Here is a 20,964-nt window from a genome sequence, read left to right as displayed (position 1 = left end):
TCTTCCTGGCTAGAATGTGTCTGTACAAATGGCTGGAAACTCGTGGGATATGCTGTATGTAAATACGTCTGCTCAAGGTATGTTTGTATTTCAGCACAGACCTCGCATTTAACACCTGCAGACTTCACTGTTTGCTTTCCCAGCTGAGAAAACAAAATGCCTGCCATCAGAGAAGTAAAAAGAAGTTGATGAAATCTTTCATTTCATTTAAATCTTTCATTGTTGCAATTTAAGCTGGGGGGAAGGTTTAATTATTTACACAGTTTAATTAATATCTATTTACATTTAAGAATTTTTATGGATCCCCATAAACTGTAAATGTATGGACACACTTGAATGCCCATGTGACAATGATAATGTGCATGTCCTCCATCAAGGTCATTGTGACCTACAAACTTATGGGGGGAGGGGGGATTAATTAAATAATGTAGGGGCAGAATGCCATGAAATTAGGTGCAATCTGTGCAGGAGTGAAAATCACAGAAGGAAAAGCCAATGTTGGAGCTGACAAAATATATTTAGGTGTTGTCAGCCATTAAGCAGTGCTCTCTCATAGTGATACATGCAAAAATCTCTGATGCCATCGCCCCAGTTCCTATCCGAAGCATTTCTTCTGTGGTACTTACTTTAGGAAACTGCTTGACAGGTATTAACACTTTTTGTCCCAGTTTCATGTTCTTGTTGATGACGACGTCGATGAACTTCTCATCTTCTTTGCCTTCATCTTTCTGAATTTTCTCGATTTCTAAAAGAGAGACATCAAGGAGAAAGTCAACCACTCTGTCGTCAACACCAAAAGATGCTTGTACCGCCACAAACATTTGATAAACTTTCGTGAATACCCTGTAAGTCTGACAGCTTTTTGCAAGCGCTTGTACCTTTTTGTCTGCTCAGTTAACTGTGTAATTACCTCGTTTGGTCACGCTGTAATTAAATTAGATATGGATATAATCATATCAAATCCTTTCGATTTGCTCATTCAGTGTTTTTCTGGCTGCGTATACCACATCGAGCATTTTGATAGTGGGCTTCAGTTTAATTTTCTAGATGCTTTAATGTGTCATGCCAGTTATAACTGTTTGGCTGCTGATATAGCCTAACCTACTGATCCCTCTCATTGCAACTCTTTTGTTTAGTTTTAATGAAGTATGACACTTTAAAAGACTCTCTATGCCCCATGGATCTCCAGATGGCTTGGGCTAACAAAACTTATATGGCTGGGCCATGAATCATTTTCTGAAAATAGCTGCCAATGAATGCACAGTCATGAGGACAAACTTTCAAATAAATCAGTAATGACTACAATAAGTTCAACTCAGCTTGAAAATAAGCTCCTCGGAAGAGAACTAGCCTCATTCCAAAATGTATTCTTTAGAACTTGTCCTTAACTTGGTTGTCTTCTGAGGCAACAATACACCATGAACTTTTAACCATATCCCTAGCCCAGTAACACAACACAAACACATGCTAATTTGGCATGGTGGTAAACCCACATTCACACTGTGCACTGCGCATACCTTAGGCAGTTCACACTCCCAGTTCAGCTGTATGCATTATTTCGGTAGATACAGTTAAATAATGCAATCCTTGTGACGCTGATCCTTTAGATTTGTAATGCTAATCATCTTCCATTCAGGACAAAACAATAGCACTTCATATAAGGAAAAAAAGACATACTAATTTATCAAGACTGTCATGACTAGAAACTGTCATGAATAAGAGCTAATTCACTGCTAGTATTTAGAATGCATTTCGCTTACCAATTGAGAGAAGATTTCCAGTACAGACCAGACCATAGTGGGCTCTCTGCATACTGGTTAAACTAAACCAAACAGCATTTAGGAATGGTGGCTTGTTTAAGGCTCTCCTGAAAAACCTTGCCTTTGGACTCTCTCTTAACAAGGATAACAGATGTACACTTAAGCTGGTATATCTGTAAAGCCTGGGCATGTCCCCAAGGGAAGTAAATTCCACACATTCTGAGAAAAGCCAAGATTAATATACTTGCAGGACCACGCGAAAATGCCAAAAATAATTACTATTTAGATTCTCTGCTACTGCCTGGATAGCCTGCAGCATTTGCCCCAATGCATCACCAAATGGTTCACTGTAAGATGAAAAGCTAGTAGCAGCATATGGCACTATGTAAAATACCAAGTAAAAAAAACACATCTGCAAAATGATTTACCTTTTCTTTGTCTTTTTTTGAGGAATAGTGAACAACAACCTGCCCTTTGAAGTGAAGCAAAATATCGGACAAGTGCATCGCTATGGTTTCCGTGAAAGGACGCAATCAACAAAAATCATTTATTTCCGCTTTTACAAATGCAGAGAATGAGCGACATGATTGTACTGTCTGGAGACCTTATTTATCTGCTTTCTTCATTTTTTTGCATTTAAAATGCTGATGTGCTTTCCTAGTGAGATAAGAGGCAGCACAAAAACACTCATAAAAATTACCATTTATCCCTGATGGTACCCTTAGAAGGTGTGCTAAATAAGTTACTAAATTAACTTTCTCAGCAAGTAGCAAGGTATATATTAACTAGTATAATATGCTTCTTAGTATGACTTGTTTATGTTCAGTTAATAGGAAACTTAGAGGTTGCCTGAAGTCTGATTGGCTCCTTCTGCAGAAGTCAGGAATCTAATGCTGAGTATATGACTGTATAGGTATGCATTATAATAATACCAAGTTGAATCAAAGGCAATTTTTTTCAGGCACGATGTCTTGCTGAGCGAGCCTCAGTGTGCTCAGCTCTTTATGCAGTGGGTCCTCCATAAATCAGGAGGAAGACAGCCGAAGAAGTGGAGCTTCCTCAAGCCGGAGGCCTACGTCCCACAGGAGTCAAAGATAACAGCAGGTACATCCGGCGAGTCCTGTGAAGCCAAAGGGCCCACACACACATGACTGTTCAGCCACATAATGCTCACAGAGCATCCACAGAAGGACCTATCAGATGTAATATATTTTTGATGTCAGCAGCTTCAGCCAGCTAAAGCTGTATCATGCCACATTGGCTGAATTAAGCAATATCTATTTTTCATCACATTTCAAAGGAACCCTTAATATAGCAAGAGGGAATTATAAACAACTTCAAAGTAAAGAAAAATTAATCTGAACTGGCACTGCCAGCTCTGTAGAAACTTGTAAGGACTAAATCTACGGGGAATTGTATTTGTAAACAGCATTGATGAAATAAAATCATGGACAGTTAAGTAATAAGCAGTGACGATCACAAATGAACTACTGAAGAGATCATTTAGATCCAGATTGTCCTTTTCTGGTACATTTGGGTTTTTTGAATATTTTTAAAGGCAAAGCATAAAAGCATTGCATTTTGTTTTTAAAGAAGCTCTCGAAAATGTACAGAGAAGAGCAACTCAAACAATATTCAAATAATATTTGTCATGAAATTTGCTGACAAATAGATACAAATGTTATTTTTTTTTCAACACAAACACAACTTTGTCACTAATATTGGTGATCGCTCAATTTGCCAAACTGTGTTTGAAAACAGAAGTAACACTTCACTCTGAGCCAAAGATATGGGAAATGTTGAGCTGAATCCTGTGGGTAATTTATGTAGCCCTAACAAAAGGGACTTGTGAGAAGTTGATTGGGGTTTTTTATGTTATGGTAAATCAGTAGCATTACAAAACGTATTTCAAGTTCAGTTCTGCAAAACAAGAGGGTCAATGTGCTGTCAATTCTCACTGTCACTTTTTGTTGTTATTGTGGACACATGGTTATTAACATAGGAATTCTCCTACCATTGTTCACAGTGTAAGTGGGGCACTTTAGAGTGTTCAAGGCCAGGCTCAACACAGTGCAGGACGTACTAAAAACTACATTACATCCTGTTAAAAGAAGGAGAAACTGCTTTCTTTGGGTCAGTTAGATTGAGATTCCCCCGGGAAATTTAATATGCATTTTTATAGCAGAGGGATACTTTTTCCCGGTGTCTTTATTTTAGCTAGTTGGCAATCTACATATGTCATATGAAAAAATGTATTCAGTACACAGATTAACTGACATTGATATCTTATAATTGGTTCAACTTTTATCTATGTAAAGGCAAATCCTCTGGAAATATATGGCCATTCTTCATGCAGACTTCAAGCATTTTATTTTAATCTGCTGCATTTAACAAAGCTATCTGAAAAGCTCTAGGCCAGGAAAGGTCCCAAAGAGGAGATGAATGCAGCAGGTTTCACACCTATATTGAATGATAGTAATAATAATTGTTCAGGCAGCTAGGCTCTTTCACAACATGGTAAACTATGGCTAATTCCTAAGCATGGCAGATATTGAGTGACCCGTTGCAGGTTTTGAGGGAAAAATAACTATTGTGAGGCATTTTCTTTTGCCTTGGTGATACATTTTCATCCCACAGCAAAAACACATTAAAATTGTATTTATGGCTGAAAAATGCATGTGCCTTGGCAAGGGTAACACTCAGTGGGGGTCACGCTGGCTGTATACTTTTATATTAGATATGGAATCACTTAAGAACAGCCTTGTGATTTAAGTCCCACCATTTAAAATGCATAAGCTTGTGAGATTTGAAGGATTATACATAGCCTCTATGTCAGGCATGTGTTAGAGTTGAGCTGGAGGAAAATGCTTCATTTATCTCTTCTAATTTTGCATCATTTTTTTCACTTAAGCTCTGAAGTGAGCTTTTTTTCTACACAGTACACATCTACAACATGAGGCAGTGCATTAATGCTTCATTAAACCTCTTTAAAGTGACAGATTAGTTTTTGGGAAATGAACTACTGCTTGAACTCCTTTTCATAGTGTTTCAACGGGTTACCCTTGGTTAATTTTTATAAGACATTGACAAAACAAGGTTTTCCATCAAACTGAGATGTTTACAACTTTGTAAGTATCTGAAAGCTTTGGACAAAAAATGGCTGAGCTTTACAGAATTTTTGGTTTTTATGCTTTACTATCTTGTTTTTGGGTAGTGCTGTGAGAGGGTGATGTGAAAGAAGCCTTTATACCCAGTGTGCAATTTGAGATGTTTTAGGCTTTGAAGGAAAGCACAATTTCAAACATTTATGGCACCTTTATAATGCCCTTTTGAGAGGGTCTGCACAGCATAATGGGATGGTACCGACGTTTGGCTCTGTGAAAGTTTGTGTGTTTGACAGGATATAAAAGAATGTGACTCCTATGAAATATCGCCCTGGCCCTTGAATTCCATCGAGCAATAAGCACATACCTTGACAGGTGGACATTGCTGGGTTGTGGTTAAGAGTAATGAATTTCTCCACAAACAAGCTGAGACAAATTTCTTGAGGGTACTGGTCACGTATGATGAATCAGTTGACAAATGCTTTGCCATTTAAGCAATATGTTTGTTTTCTTTCCTTTGAGATGAAATAGGGTGCTTTTGTGCAATAGCCATATTGGTTTAAAAAAAACAATTATACATACAATGACAGCTATCACAGGGGAAAGGAAAAGCACTGAAAAATGTACACATCATGGAAGCATCACAGCATTCATGAAATTCCACAAGTATCAATGAAACCCCATTATTCATTTAAGCAGTTACTTAGAAGCTATAGAAAATGACTGGAAGAGAAATGCAACACACAGAATAAGCAATGCTCATCAGCCTTTTCAAGAAACCATTTCACAATCAGATAGTTCTAAAAAAATGCTGCTACATAATAGGTAGAAAAATAATGATCCAGAATGTAAATGCACACAAAGCAAAACTGATCTCCTTTTTATGACAGGCCTGTTAGACTAAAGACAGCCGAGGACAGTGGATCACTTGTGAGCAGCTGAATATTTTACAGAACATTCACGCAATTTGTCAGTCATATCACAGATTAGCATGGTAACCTGCCTGTCCTTTGGTTTAGCTCAGGTTAGGCCATTGCTCGATCTAATATCTTGCTTTAGTCTTTTATGTCTTTGAATGTCGACAGACTTTGATGGAAAGCTCCTGAACTCTCAATGCGCTCTAGTTCTACTACAGCTATGTGTTGACACCGTAGGTCCCACAGCACAAAGCATTATGAGAGTGTTCAATGTGGTTTTTCCTGTGTTCAACACATAATGTGTGGCTCGGGTATTCAGAATGTCACTACTGTGCAGTAGTGGAGTGGAGTTTTGCATTAGAATGAGAGAGGTGGACAGGAACTGTTACACTGTTGAGTCTGTGAGTGCTCTGGCAAATCAAAACTCAACAAAAACTACTGGAAATATCACAACATATTAAAGGGGATGATTAACTAAATGTTGAATGATTAGTGGTGAAGTCATTCTTTGAGGATACACACAGAAAGGATAAATGCCACAATTATGAATACATTTACACAAGTCATGCTACAATGAATGTAGATTTGACAGTTCTACGAGTCTGCTTAAGTCAATGCTATTTAAGAAACTCAGTGTAGCCAGGCGTGTTGGCAACATAGCCAGCAGTGTAACAAAACTGGCTTCATTAAGCCAGGGTAGGGTGGGTTTTGTCAGCAACAACGTGGTCTTTGTCATCGCTGTGGCACCCTGTAACAGCTTGTGAGGAGACTGCGAGTCACCCATATGACATCAGCAGAGATGTGTCTATCCCCCATTTGGCATTCACTTTGCTGTGGTGCACTATGGGACTTGTAGTGTGACAAGCTGCTCTTGGTTCCGGGCGTAATGGAGGATTGTTTTAATGCTCCTGTGCAGGCAAAGATGTTGATGCCTCTGATTATTTGCAAGTCAAATTGGAAGGACAACACATAAAAATTAATTGTATATTTGTATTTATGAAGAGGTGTTTCATCTGTGAAAAAGATTTTGGTCCTATTAACAGAATGGTAAATTATTATTAGTTTTCCAGTAGTCCCACTTTTAAAAAATGTGATATATTTTTTTCATTTAATGTTACAGTAATTTTTGGTTTTGATTGACATATCTTTTCACACTGAAAGTTACGGTATTTTCACTCTGATTGGTGAGCAGGTGTTCCCATGCTACTCAGAGTGAGTTAGAGTAGGGTGGCATGGTGGGCCAACTGTTTGCATTCTCCTATGATATGACTGTGTTACAGTGCTGGGGATCACAGAACTGATCCACTGTCACTTTAAGAGATCACTTCCTTTCATCCTGATTTACTTTTATATCTTCTGCCGGTCTGTAAAGAATCGCTGCTAATGCTCATGTATAATCCAGAAAGCAGAGCTCAGCCTCTTTCGGACGTTGCCCTCTCATTATGCAGCCTTATGAGTTTTAAGTGCGCTTCCACCAAGCCACGTTTAGCGTAAATCGATGGTGCACCAGACACTGACCTCAACAGAAACGTGTTCGCACTCAGACACAGAGTTGTGGTCTGGAGATGCTCGGCCTTACCTCCGGCTCCTCACTACTGTTGTCAAGGGCAGATGGGAAGCAAGAATTCGCCTGGCCCTAATCTTGAGATTACACTCAACGCTGCGGCTCTCCGCGTGCCAGCCAAGCTCTCAGCCGAGGAGTAATGAGCCAATGCATGATTACAGCCGCAGATAATTCCCAGGATTAAGATGCTGAGCCCCTAAGGCAGGCCTATATCGTATCAACATCCGGCCAAGGAGATACAGTACCTCCAACTAACCCTGGCTTCTCTTCAGCCTGTCCACTGTCTTAGCTTTTTTTGCCACAAGTGCACATTAAGACATTAAGAGACTCAAGTCTTTTTTTTTCTTTTTTTTTTTTTTTTGAAGCAGTGCATTTAATTTTTGACAGCTCTTCTATTCAGTTATGAAAAAAAAGAGAGACTGTGTGAATAGCCAAAGAAGGTTGCAAAGAACCAGGAGTTTATATTTTCCTTGGAATTTTTCAGGGATTATATCTCCCTCATAATAACTGTAAAATCTTGAGGCACTGAGCTTCTGCACTTCGTAAGTAAAACAAAGGAAGGAGAAGATTTGAATCAGCTTATGATGGATTTGTTTCTCATCAAAGAGAACAAAGAGATCGGGCATCTGTGCCTGCATTGATAATACTGTTGCCCCCCTTAAAGCACAGAAAAGGTACAAAAAACACACCCCTATTGTGTTGTGTGTTACAGGGAAATAAACTTTTCGTACTCATCAAACCACAGACACGCTGGGGTATAATGGCAAATGCTGGTAGTAATTTTCAAGTAAAAAAATACAATTATTAGTTGTGACATTGTGGTTGAAGTACTGGACAGGTCAAGAGGGTCAAAGGTTCAAATCTCAGCAGGGGTACTGCTGTTGGGCTAGCAACTCTCAGTTACTTCAGTAAATATACCCAGCTGCATAAACAGAAAATATGTAAACAATACAAATCAACCAAGATAAGGGTGTTTAAAAAAATTAAGCAAATAAAAAATGTAAATTGCAGGGGCTGCTTCTTGTAAGACAAGTTCCAGAGGATATATATATAGCCAATGACTTTTCCTGAAGCAGAGCATATCCAACTAGTGCACTTTTGCAAAGCAGCACAGCCAGTAGGTGGCCATATGCTTGATCAATGCCCAGACCTGACTATACTGTAGCTACATGGGTCATTCTCTACTTATACAGCAGTTGAAATTGTTTCAATTTAAGGTATTAACACCAATATTTTGTGTGATTTACAGTTAGTTGTCATATGAAAATCTGCATATAGTCTCATTTATGTTGAGTCTAGACCACGCTGAAAAACAGTTTACAATATTTAATACCACTTAACTGGAGTACATTTCAGAGGCAACATTAAATTTATAAGCAATACATTTTTGATGCACTAAGAAACCATGACATAAAAGCATAAAAGCAAAAAAAGAATACTGTTATTTGAAGTAGGCTGACAGCTCTATCCCTGTGCATATAGTTATGACTGAAACAATCTCTTCAGCTACATTTATCTTAAGATATGGTATCCAAATCTAAAATTCAACTATTTTTTTCATGTTTCACAGGCTGGATTTACAGTAGTTTAATCTAAGTCAGATCCCAAGGGCACAACGCCTGTTTTTCATAAAGAAATAAAATAATAACAGACTGGTAGACAAAGTCCATTCTTATTTCCATCATGGAAATTTCCCCTTTGCGATGCTTTAACTTGACAAAACCGTATCCTTCCAGCAGACATTCAGAATCTGCCTTCTAGCACTGACATCATTTTAATTGCTAGAAACAGTGGATTGCATTTAGCCAGATTCTGATATGTGTCTCTCTGTCAGATTCATTCTCATTTCAAGCTCGCCTAGTCCCTCTGACAACTTAAAACTAAAATTTACAACATTATTCCAACTATACCATGAGCATGACATGTCCTTTTATGCAATATTATGTTATATACTGCAGATGAGCTTTACACAAGAAAGGTCATAAATTAGGTCAGACATTAAACCAGGTCAATGATTTGTTCATATTTCTACATCTAGTTAATACGATACCTAGAACAAACAGTATGATATATTAACGACATTTCATTACATATAAAAAGTATTATTTTCTTTATTACAATTAAAGCTAGAAGTATTACATACATACAACACTGAAGCAAATTACAGAGTGAGAATATTTGAATATTCAGAGCAATCTTATTAAGTACAGCTGCTTTGAAAGTACAGACCAAAATGATGAGACAATTAATACAAATGAAGAAGTATGAGTATTTGTCGTAACATCCAATGCTTAGATAATATCCACAAAAATAGCTCCAGAAAATCATATGAATGTTTAGAAATCCAATGACATTTTTGAACACTTAATAAGTTTTCCTTTGACTGAGCTGTAGAGAGCACCTTGCTTCAGACCTTATTCAAAACAAATGCTGGGAATTATCTAATTAACCACTGCCCCTCTGTGGTACATTATGATTTCTTCCTTAGAGTCATAAAATAAAGGCTATCAGTGGACTGCCTTGTATGCAAATTAGTATGCATCTACACAGCATGCAATAGGACTAGAATTTCTGTTTTTTTTTTTTTTAATAATTGACTGCTTATGGCAAATGCAGCAGACGTTAGATAACATTTTTGTTTACGAAGTCATTTGACACACATTTAAATTCCAGACAGGATCTTTTTAAAAATTAAGTTTAATATCAAGAGAGATACCACCCCAGCATTAATTTAATACAGCTTTTGCAGTGTTAAATGTGTCAGTACGTTTTCATTGCTTTTAATAAGCCTAAGTGGCCTTGACACTTGGCAGATAGAATTATTTCAGGCCTTTGCCTCAAACCAGTTATATAGGTTAATGGGATTCCCCATACATAATTCAGAATAGTCAGCAATAAAATATTCAGTTTTGCTACAAAACAATAGATTAGCCATGGAGAAGCAGCACTGGGAGAACTTGAGAAATTCCAAAAAAATAAGAACTGTTTTCACAGGATAGCTGGCATGCATGTGTGGGGGAGAAATATTTCAGGCAAAGTTTGTGAGCTGGCTGGCTGAGGGACGTTGGAAGGATGTGCGTGTGAAAAGGCCTCCTCTTCTTCTCCACCAGTCTCCATATGCTTTGCATTTCCTTTGCAATTTCAGGGAATGTGATTAAAAATGCTCTTTTAAGCTTGCAGCCTATGATGGGTGTTGCGAGATATATGTGGATGTGTCTCATCAAGAAGCCTTTCTGGTCAAATTCAATCCCAATGAGCTGATATTTGTGTGTGACTGGTCACCCGCAGAGTCTGAAGGCAATACGCACAGTACATACTGATAAACATTTGCCTTTGATAGCCTGAGTGTGACGTCTGTCTGTCCTGTCTCTGTCTGTCTGCTGTTTAGACAGTCTTATGGAGACAAACGTCTGTTCAAAATGGCTGTATATCTTTGTGTAATGACGTTTGCCATAAATTTGTCATTAGTCTCTGCACAAGAGCTTCACAGAGGAAAATGGCACTGCTTAATGTACATCATTACCCAGACTTAATCTCAGGTTACATCATCAAAACGCACTAGATCATATTGATTTATATTGACTCACTCTCCTCATTATTACTATTTTTTTCTATAATTGCTCATGTGATGTTAGTCAGAAAGGGATGTGTATAACTGAAAGCTTTCCTCGGACTTAGATTTTGAAAGGGCAGTCCATTATGACTGGGTCACAATGAGGGGTTATGGTCCAACACACTGATTTAACCAATCAAACTCTCTGCTCTCTATCAGTAACAATGAAGAAATGGTCCAACACAGTTAAGTTAACCAATCATGCCCCCCCTATTAGTCACACTGAAGAAAAGGTCCAGAGTTAACCAATCAGATTTCACCTGTCAAGAAGAGCCCCTGCACGATCCAGCACTGCATCATTTATGATTCACAGGGATGTAAGTATTGGATTTGACTTCAAAGCATACTCGTCAAGCTAGAGCGACAACCATGAGGTGGCACCTTGCGTGAGCCACCGGACACCTTCGCATTCCTGTCAGGGATGAAGAACAAGCATGCAGTCCAGGTGGGTTAGGGACCATGTGCACTCAATTACTCCTGCAACCTTCATCCTCTAGTACAATAAGGAATGTTACCATACCAAGGTTACACTGATGTGCTTTATTAGATTGTGCAGGGTAATCAACTTAAAAATTCATTCCTGTTGTTTTTTTGTTTGTTTTTTTTTCTTGCTTTTACTCGCAAACTCTTTCATGAAAAAATATGACAAGGAGCATCAACCTCACCCTCTGTCATATTGTAATGATCAAACAAAAATAGAAGGGGAAAAAAGGCAACATAATTAGTTAGATATACTATGCTAATTAGCTCAGAAATACTTTGCACAACAGCGATCTCTAAAAATAGATTTCAGAAATATATTGTTTGAATCCGAAACTTTCAGCACGGTTTTGGGTGCAGTTTGTTGATATTCAAGTTTTCGAGTGATCTGACAGCTTTAATGTTGTACTTTTCTGTATAATGCAACGTCACAATATTTACTCACTGGTAATCAGATTTATTTTACAGTAACATTTACAAGCTCAGTATTTCATTACTTTGTAAACTGGTGAAATCATTTAAGCTTTAACAAGAACTGAATACACAATCTACTCTCTTCGCTTTAAAATGCAAAGTCAGAGATTATAGCACTTTCTCATTGTTAATATTTATTCATTTGTCTCTGCATATAAAGCTTTTTTTCCATAGACAATAAATAATTCAGTGCGCCTAATAGACTGAAATTCTACAGCGCTTGTCCTTTGAAAGCTGCAGGCTTTGGTTGTCATCTTCTCTTCCAGGACCGAATCTATTGGATTACGCAGAGTGGTTTTCGTGGCATTAAATATCAAACAAAGTAAGACTATAGAAATCAATAGCCTAATTGAAATGAACCATTTCATGTTCTCCCGTGATGCCGCACTAATGTAGATTCACAGATACGGCCAGTGTCGAGCCCGGGGCTCGCCGAGCACCGACAACGCTCAAGTATCCAACGCACAGGGCTTGCATCTTTGAGGGCTGTGGGTTTGATTCTCAGGCGGACAGCTGCTGTTGTACCCTTGGACTGAGTGGTTAACCTGTTTCAGATTAATGAAGGCCTGGCTTTATAAAATAATGTACACTTCATATGGGGATAACCTGTACAGGATAACCTGTACTGTGAGTGACAAGCTAAATGTAATGGGTCACTCGTTCAACATAGTGAACCTGCCAGCTAGATTTGCATTAGCAATTTATGCAACACAGTGCTAGTGGTGTGGTTGTGGACCAGGGGCCTAAGAAATGCATGTCTGGCAGCTGCTGTAAAGTTACAGACAGGGAGGTGACTGATACGGACTGCAAGGTGAACTATGAGTTGCTGATTTTAACTGAACTCAGCTGAAAGAAGTGAAGGCAGGGCTGGGGGCCACTTATGAGAATGGGGCTGACATAAAGTAGTAATTAGCTAAGCAGCTTGCTCTTGGTACTTAATCACTTTGATGAAGAGGAATGACATCACTGACAGCAGCAATTTTACTGTCAGGGTCTTGGACAGAAACCCTGCTGCAAGCAATCTGAAGTTGACACACTCACTCACTCACACACACACACTCTATATATACAATATACACATACACTATATACTTACACACTATATCACAATCACCATTATGAAAAATGACTTTTTTATGAAAAAGGTAGCTAAACTGGAAATTTTCTATACCACATTTTGGTCAGAAAGTGAGCAAATTGTTGAAGACTATCTGTGACTGTCTGTCTCTGACAAAATGTATCACAAATTCATAACATCAGAAAAGAACAAAAGAGAAGTACACTTTAAATACTACAGCAAATTGCAATTGTAAATGACATGAAGTCATATTAAAATGACACTAATATTATCACACATTTTTGCAGCTGAAATAGGCCTGGAGTGCTGGTGAGCACTCTCTGGTGTACCAGCACACCAGAGAGTGCTGGTACACCTACTCTACATATTTCAACTTTTGATAAGGTTGTTTATCAACATTTACTGATATCTGTATCCTGGCTAGCCTGCTTATGGGTTCCTTATTAGGAGCCATAAGCTAGCTTCAAATCAAAGCAGTCTAATAGAGGTAAAAGCCACCACTGCTGCAGATTGTTACTGTACTTCTAAAGAGCATAAAGGCTGCACGTGTAGCCAATATTTCACCGAAAGCTCTCAAACATATGAATGTAGTACACTACTGCTTTTTTCCAGAAATGTTTTAATCAAGCATACAAATGAACGTCTGTGGAAAGCATGAGGGAATTAGGTACTGTCTATACTGAGGGGGAAAAAAATATGTGAAACAAGACCTAAGAGCTAAAACAAGATGTCTTGATTAAGCACAGGTCAGACATTTTGAAATGTAGCCAGCACGCTAAAAGGATTCCGGTCTCCTCGCTTGGGGAATAGACCGCGACGAGTTTCGCATTTTATGAAAGCGAAGTTAACGAAGCTGAAAAAGAAAAAGTCAGCCGAAGAGCTGCAGCCGCTCCGACGTAACTGAAACATACCGTAGCACTTGTCTCCAGCAAATGAATGCTGGAATAATAGGTGAATGAAAGATGCATAGATGCTAAGTGGCCGTGACAAGGAATCATTTAACTGGGACAGTGCAGACATGGTAGGGCACAGAACAAACACTGTGTCTCTTTCATGTTGGTCCTCAATTTACTTTTGGATCCGACATCAGTGTCTCCGTTGCCCAGTGACTACGGCTCCCTGTGGAGTGCCGTGAAGGATCAGATTTGAAGAAGACGATTAATCTAACCATTTCATACAGCATGGCATATCTTTTTTTGCTCTTTTCTATTAATGTACATGAGCAATAATTTTTTGGCATTTGCTTTGCTCTACATTTGGTCTTACATCCAACTTTTTTTTTTTTTTCAAAACATAGTGATGAGTAATAAGAAATGTGAATTTACTTCATAATTTGTTTTGGCAAATATCTGCATGTGTTCTTAAAAGGGACAATTACACAAATTCCAGAGCTGCTTAATACTGAGAAAATAATTTGATTCATAAGCCACAAAAATATGGGCAAAACTGTTAAATTATTCCATGGTGATGATTAAAGGGTTATGGGATATTTTTAATACATTTTACAGATTGGCCATTAATGTGGTGTCAAAAGTTTAATTAAAGGAGGAGATTAAACTGATTCCATAATGATCAAATATTAATACAGGGATATTTTTCTTAGATTTTAATATGTCTTCATATGTACACTTGACAAGGGGATTCATGACTTCATATGTCTCTTTTTAAAGGAACTTTGTCCCTTCAAAAGGACTGACCAAATGAACTGTATGATTTAAACACCAAGTACTAAACACATTGAGTTAAACAATTAAATGGATCTAAGCACTAATCAGTGTGCTGTCAGATGGAGAAACAAAATATTTTAGTTTTTTTGTTCCCCTATTTCTACAAAATTGTTTCTCCACAAACTTTAGAATATACTGACATGTATATTACAAATTCAAGGAATCCATTTCTTGACTTCATTGTGTAAAACATACTGCAGTTCAAAAAAGTTGTACAAATTCCAGGACTAAAAACTTTAAATCAGTTGAGCTGCATAATTTATGATCTGAATATTCATTTCCCTCATATACTTGAAATTGCTGACATCTTAATTTCAGTCCTCTCACATTAATTTTACACATATAATAAATAAACCCTGAAATGGTAAAAAAAAAAAAAAACATTACATCAAAACACTAAAAAAAAGCATTACACACCATCACAACCCTAACAGAAAGGCAACCATTTCATTGAGCCACAAAATTGCATCTCTTTCAGCATATTTACAGTACGCTAATTTCAAGCCTGGTTATTCTCACTCTGATTAGACCAGAACCAATACTATCGGGCCTGCTGCTTTTTCATATTGATTGGCTGCTTTTCAACTGTGTGACATGCATATGAATACATAAATGAGTGACTGCATTTTTATTTAATTGCTTCTTTGAATGAAAAATGTTTCCATTGCCCTAAAGCTACATCAAGCTGACTTTGCTGTTTATTCATTAATTTGTTAATGCAGCTTCTAAAACATTTATACACAACAGTAATTGACAAAGTTTCACTACGAGGGGAAAAATTAGAGATAAAAAAGCACAAAGAAACAGGACCATGATATGAAAAATCTAATTATGGATTTAACGTTTAAACAATCCAGTTGCATGAAGTTCTTCATTGGCTCTGACATTCCTCAGCCCATGCGAAGACGAGGGCTGTATTTGTGTTGCGTTTTGCAACGCGCTCAAACATTGCCACGTCGCTCAGCGCCCACCGACACCAGATACTGCCCCGAGGTGGAAGTTACAGTAAGTGATATCGCTGAATGGACAAGAACCCGATACAAAGGTGCTCCAATTTCCATGTGCTTCCATTCAAAGCAGAAGCTCACATCTGCTCTCAGTGTCACTTTCACTTTCGAGCATGGGAGGGGTGGGCAGGGGGGACAATGAGTTCTAAGTATAGCGGCGAGCACGGAAGTTATTTCACGTCTAGGAAACTAATAAGATTGTACAGTCGACATGCAGGAAGCGGAGCCTAATCCCATTTCTGCTTTGCAGGATCATTAGGTCTGACTGGTAGCGGTTGGTGGAAAACTCTGAGAAGAGGAGGAAAAAAAAAACAGTGCGGTCTTTGAACTAGCGCTTGCAAGGAGCATAGAGTGGCTTCACTGAGAAAGAGTTGTGGGCCGTCTACAAAGACGAACCCTCTGAACTGTCCAATTTCCGCCTGAGCGCGCTCTCAAATTCAAATAGATCCCCCACAACAGTGAATATACAGTGTATCCCATTACCCCGCCAGGCTGCCTTACACAAACATTTATTTAAGCATGTGCATGCAGTAATACCAACGTAATTTGATCCTGGTTCATTTTAGACTTCCTCGACAGATGGATGTTGATGCAGTAGACCTCTTATGTTTTGACTACAGTATCTAAGCAAGGGGGACAGATATCGCAACAAATCTTTGCTATTACAAGTAACCACAGTAGACAAATACCCCTGGACTACAAGGCCAGCTACTGCAACTGTACACTTGCACAGCATGTCGAGTGTTATTTAAAACATGCTGGTAAAACTCATTTAGCACTTAGTCCATGGTAATGGGACCATCTACCATCATTAGTGGCAGAGCGATCTGCGAGTAGCATCAGGCCGGTGGTGTGGAGACAAATATGCATCTTATTATGTATGACATAATACAGAAAAATGGTTTCCCTGGAGCACTACTGTTGATAAAAATAAAAGGATCATCTCCATCCTAACCAGTGGATATTGTCATTTCTTTCTTTGCATGAGGGGGAGGTCCTGATGATCATTGGATAAATCACCGGATAAATTAAGTGCTCACCACATATGAATACCAACTGGCTGAAATGCAAAGTACATGATCCACAAAATATGACGGTGGCCCTGAGATGATACAAAGGGAGACACAGCCAGACCCTCACGTGGTGGAGCTGGGAGGTACTGATGGATTACAGCCCCCAGTGTAAGCCGACACCACCCAACTTCCCTTTCACAGCGTCTCAGGGTGCGCTGTCTTAAGGAGAGGAGCCTCAGAGACAGACCACTTAACCTGCATGTCTGAATTTCCACCACGGGAACTGCAGCAGAGGATCCCGTTCAAGATCGTTTCTAATCAAATCTAGTGTAGTTTTCACGAAAATGGCCCATCTACCAATACCAATCACGTCAGGGCCAGAAATAATGCCGAAAAGGCAATCCATCGTATTGTCTATTCAGAGTGGACGATAATGACTGGGCAGCAGCTGTCTCGGTTTCGCTGTGTACAGCCCATTAGCTTGTTTCATTCTGGCTTACCACATATGCATGCACATTCAAGTTTCAGGACCTTTGACCTTTTCCACCATGCTTTGCTTGAATTCTGTGTATGGTTTCCAGTTCTAGCTAAATCAACCTGTCGATAGTTCATATTCTGTTCATTTCATGTTAGGTTAACTATCGGTTTAATTTATTATGGATAATTTTTCAAGGATTGAGTATCAATGGGAGTGCTCCATGACATGATGACATGACAAAGAACATTTTTTTAATCCTGAAGGCTCAGTCTTTACTCAAAATTTTGTGACAGTTTCAGACTGGATGAGTTGCTCCTGAACCCCTCAAAGCTGTTCTTCTTCTTCAAAAAAAAACTGATTATTTATTTATCTTGTCACTCTCAAAGTGATTATGACATTGCATTGTCACCTTAACAAAGTGGAAGATTTTTAACATTTTTATCAAAGCGGGACTGGCTCACACAAACCAGATATTGCAGACAGGAAGTAGATAAAATTAAGCCAACATGTCGGCCCCCCATGGTTTCATAGAGAAACTCCTGGCAGCTTCTTGATGTTATGGTTTGCCTCACTGTGAAATAAATTATGACATCGGGGAAAGATTCCAAAGAGCGAATGAGAGCCAAACTTGACAAGCTACCTCGCAATGACAACTCACTACTCAATTTATTGTGTATTGTGTTTTGCGCTTATCATCGAGTACCAAATTTAAACAAGTCTCACTCTTCTCATGCTTAAAATGCTGTGTATGAGCAAACAAACAAAAAACTCAATATAATTTTGATTCATTAAGTTAAAAGATATGCTATGCTTAGCTTGCGCAGCCCTTTGACTGGCTTTGCATGATGTGACACTTTCTGCAGTGCCAAAGCAATTTCTCTTAAAGTGAAATTTTGCTTAAAACTAAAATTGCAAAATCAAAAAAAAAGATGACAATTTGCCAAACTAATCTGTCTGGCGATATTAAATTACCTCCAGAATCATCACTGCTAATGAGCTGCCCATGCTCAGCAGGGTAAAAAGCACTAAACAGTACATTCCTGCATTCTTCCCCCGGAGTGATTAAATCAGTCATGAGTACTTAGATTAACTTTAAGCCCTGCAGAAGGGGCGATAGTGTCAGTCTGGTAATTCTGTGTGTGCTGAGTCACACGGCGAACACTGCCAAGGCACTTACTGGTTCCCCAGAAAACATATCATCCTTGGATTTTATGAAAGAGGAGACAGAGGAAAAGTACCAGGGGGAGCCGTAATAGAGACAAGATCAACAAGGGGGAAGGCTGGGAGGTGGGGGGGACAAAAGAATATGCTGTCTCTGTTGATTGTGCGTTGTTAATTGTGAAACCGGGGAGGGGCTGAGCTGTGCGGCCACCAATCTGTGGTCATTTGAGGTCAATGATTACATAGTCAGTGGAATGGAGAAAACTTTTTTTTTTAATGATTATCCATAAAAATGGTCTTTAAAAGGAGATTATTTCTATTCATTTTTGGAGATCTCTCATTACAGTCCATTTAAGCTGTGCGGAGACTGATTTTCTCTTAATTATCCTCCTGAGAAAGAATGACACCTTATCAAGCTGAGAAAATTAGAAGAGGAAAAAAGTCTCCTTGTTGATACGAGACACTCTGCTTCAAGTTACCTCAGACAGAAAATTAATATCCTGGACATGCTTTCAGCACTGTATCCTATTATTTGGGAGAAACATTTAGAACAGAACATGTTACTGTAATTCTCTCAATTGTATCCCTCTCTTCACAATCAAGTCAGAAAGGCAAAGCAGTATAACACTGATTTTGCCATCATATAGTGCAAAATGTATAAATATTAACCTCTTTCAGCACAATCATTGTTTATTATCATACAATGCGGCCAAGGACCTATCGCACCGACTTTGCCACAATAAACCACAAAGGGAAGAGACACAGCAAATTTTCTACAGAAAATATCATTGTCTAATTCAGGTCAATCTAACTTTTGTGACAAGTTGCAGCCTGATTAATTATATTTCACCTGGAACTTTGAAAGTGCATGCTATGCTTGAACTTTCAATTTGCAATTAAATTAAATATACCCCCTACAACGTTTAGGATGACAGTGCCATTCCAAGTAGTATAATGGTCATATTTGAACTTTACTCATCCATTTTTACCACATGGCTCCCACAAATTGGAACACATGGAGACAGCCTCTTCTTGACCTGTGGCTTTTTCATTAATTAAAGGAGCATTATACTTGAAAGGTTACTTTCTCTACACTGTTCACAATACGAACAGATTTTCACAGTTTGACAGTAACGGTCTGAACCTTCAGGCAATCATTTTTTTTTTATTATCATTTTTGAATGTTGTCCTTGGAAGTTAGAGCTTTCTTCCAGTTACTACTTTGGCGTTTCCAGGTGTAAAGTAAAAAAAAAAAAAAAAAAAAAACATAAAAAGGTGAATTTCCATAAAACGGCAAACAGTCAATGCCTTGCATTCATTCTGTATGGAAAACTGAAATGTTCAAACCACAAGTCCTTTCAAATGCACCTAAACGCCATGCCACCTTTGTGTTACCTTTACAGCAAGAGCAAGGCTTTGAGCAATGAAAGTATGCCTGGATTCATTTAATACTGTGTAGAACCTGGGGACAAAAGGACCGTGTCCAGTTAATGGGCTGCATCATGACACAGCAGGCTGCCAGCTCAGCAATGACACTCACTCTAACTTCATGGCCTTCATTTTTTATATGTATATATGAAAAAAAAAAGTCCCAGACTTTTTTTTTGATACAGGAGCATGAGCACTTGCCCTTTTTTGGGATTACCATAAATGCTTATGAGAAATTAATGCACTCACCGAGTTTACCCCCATAACGAGAATGACTTTCAGATGCTTTGGGTCAAGTTGCAGTGAAGCCCTGCACTGGCCTAACTGCATTTAATTTATTATTAAAACAGGTTTTCTCTATGCATTTGTTTGTGTGGGTTTATGTGTTTGTCTTTGTGTGAGGTCACGCATAAGCATACATCCGCTGTACACTCCATTGGGAACGGGCACTGATCTGACTGGCAGAGTAAGTGGTTACTGCAACTGTGCTGATTGACATGAACGAAATTGAAGTGTCATTTTGCAAGGTGTAAAACAGATTTTGTATCATGTTACTTTAATCGACCTACAAAAAAATCACAAGGAAAAGAACCAAGATAAAAACTATAAGGAAATACTCTGAGGGATAATAATGTGACAGACTGTTAGAGGCACGGTTTATCTGTGTTCAGAGGGAGTGTTTTAGTGAAGTCTACTCACAGTAGCTCCCCTTGTTCTGTTGGTACATGGCCACTGCACAGATCCAGGAATTCTCTAATTTAATCAAGCTGTGTGTGGAATCATGTAGCCATTGCCAAAAGAGTTTTAAAAATTAAAAAGTTGAGACTATTACCAGTGTCTTCAGTGGCATTACTATGAATAGGTGCTAAATGATGTGCATCCTTTAACTAGAATTTGTGCTCATTAAATGCACTGTACCACAGTACAGTTAATTGAATTAATAAGGAAACAACAACTTTAAAAATCCTTAAAAAAGACAGAAACAGAAAGCTGACATAGAGGCGCAGACATTTCAGCAGATGAAAGAAAAGAATGTAAATTTCTGAATTTTATTCCATAAAGTAGTTAAAGCACTGTAGGTTGCTCATTGTCTACAGTTTGTCTTCCAATTCACATATTTCAGACATCAAGTTCATTTTCAAAATAGTGCTTGGAAAATC

General features: G+C 38.4%; 1 protein-coding gene across 1 annotated transcript in view; it reads right to left on the bottom strand.

Annotated features, from left to right (window-relative positions):
- khdrbs3 (KH domain containing, RNA binding, signal transduction associated 3) overlaps positions 1-20,964 on the bottom strand; it is an 84,554-nt gene that overhangs the window by 39,669 nt on the left and 23,921 nt on the right. Inside the window, exon 2 of the mRNA XM_036515940.1 lies at positions 627-745. Coding sequence (XP_036371833.1) covers positions 627-745 — 119 coding nt within the window. The remainder of the gene's footprint in view (positions 1-626; positions 746-20,964) is intronic.

This window comes from Megalops cyprinoides, chromosome 21 (genome assembly GCF_013368585.1).
Source record: "Megalops cyprinoides isolate fMegCyp1 chromosome 21, fMegCyp1.pri, whole genome shotgun sequence".
NCBI classification, from domain to species: domain Eukaryota; kingdom Metazoa; phylum Chordata; class Actinopteri; order Elopiformes; family Megalopidae; genus Megalops; species Megalops cyprinoides.
The sequence above is the reverse complement of the archived record's forward strand: the minus strand, read 5'-3'. Positions and strand labels throughout refer to the sequence as shown.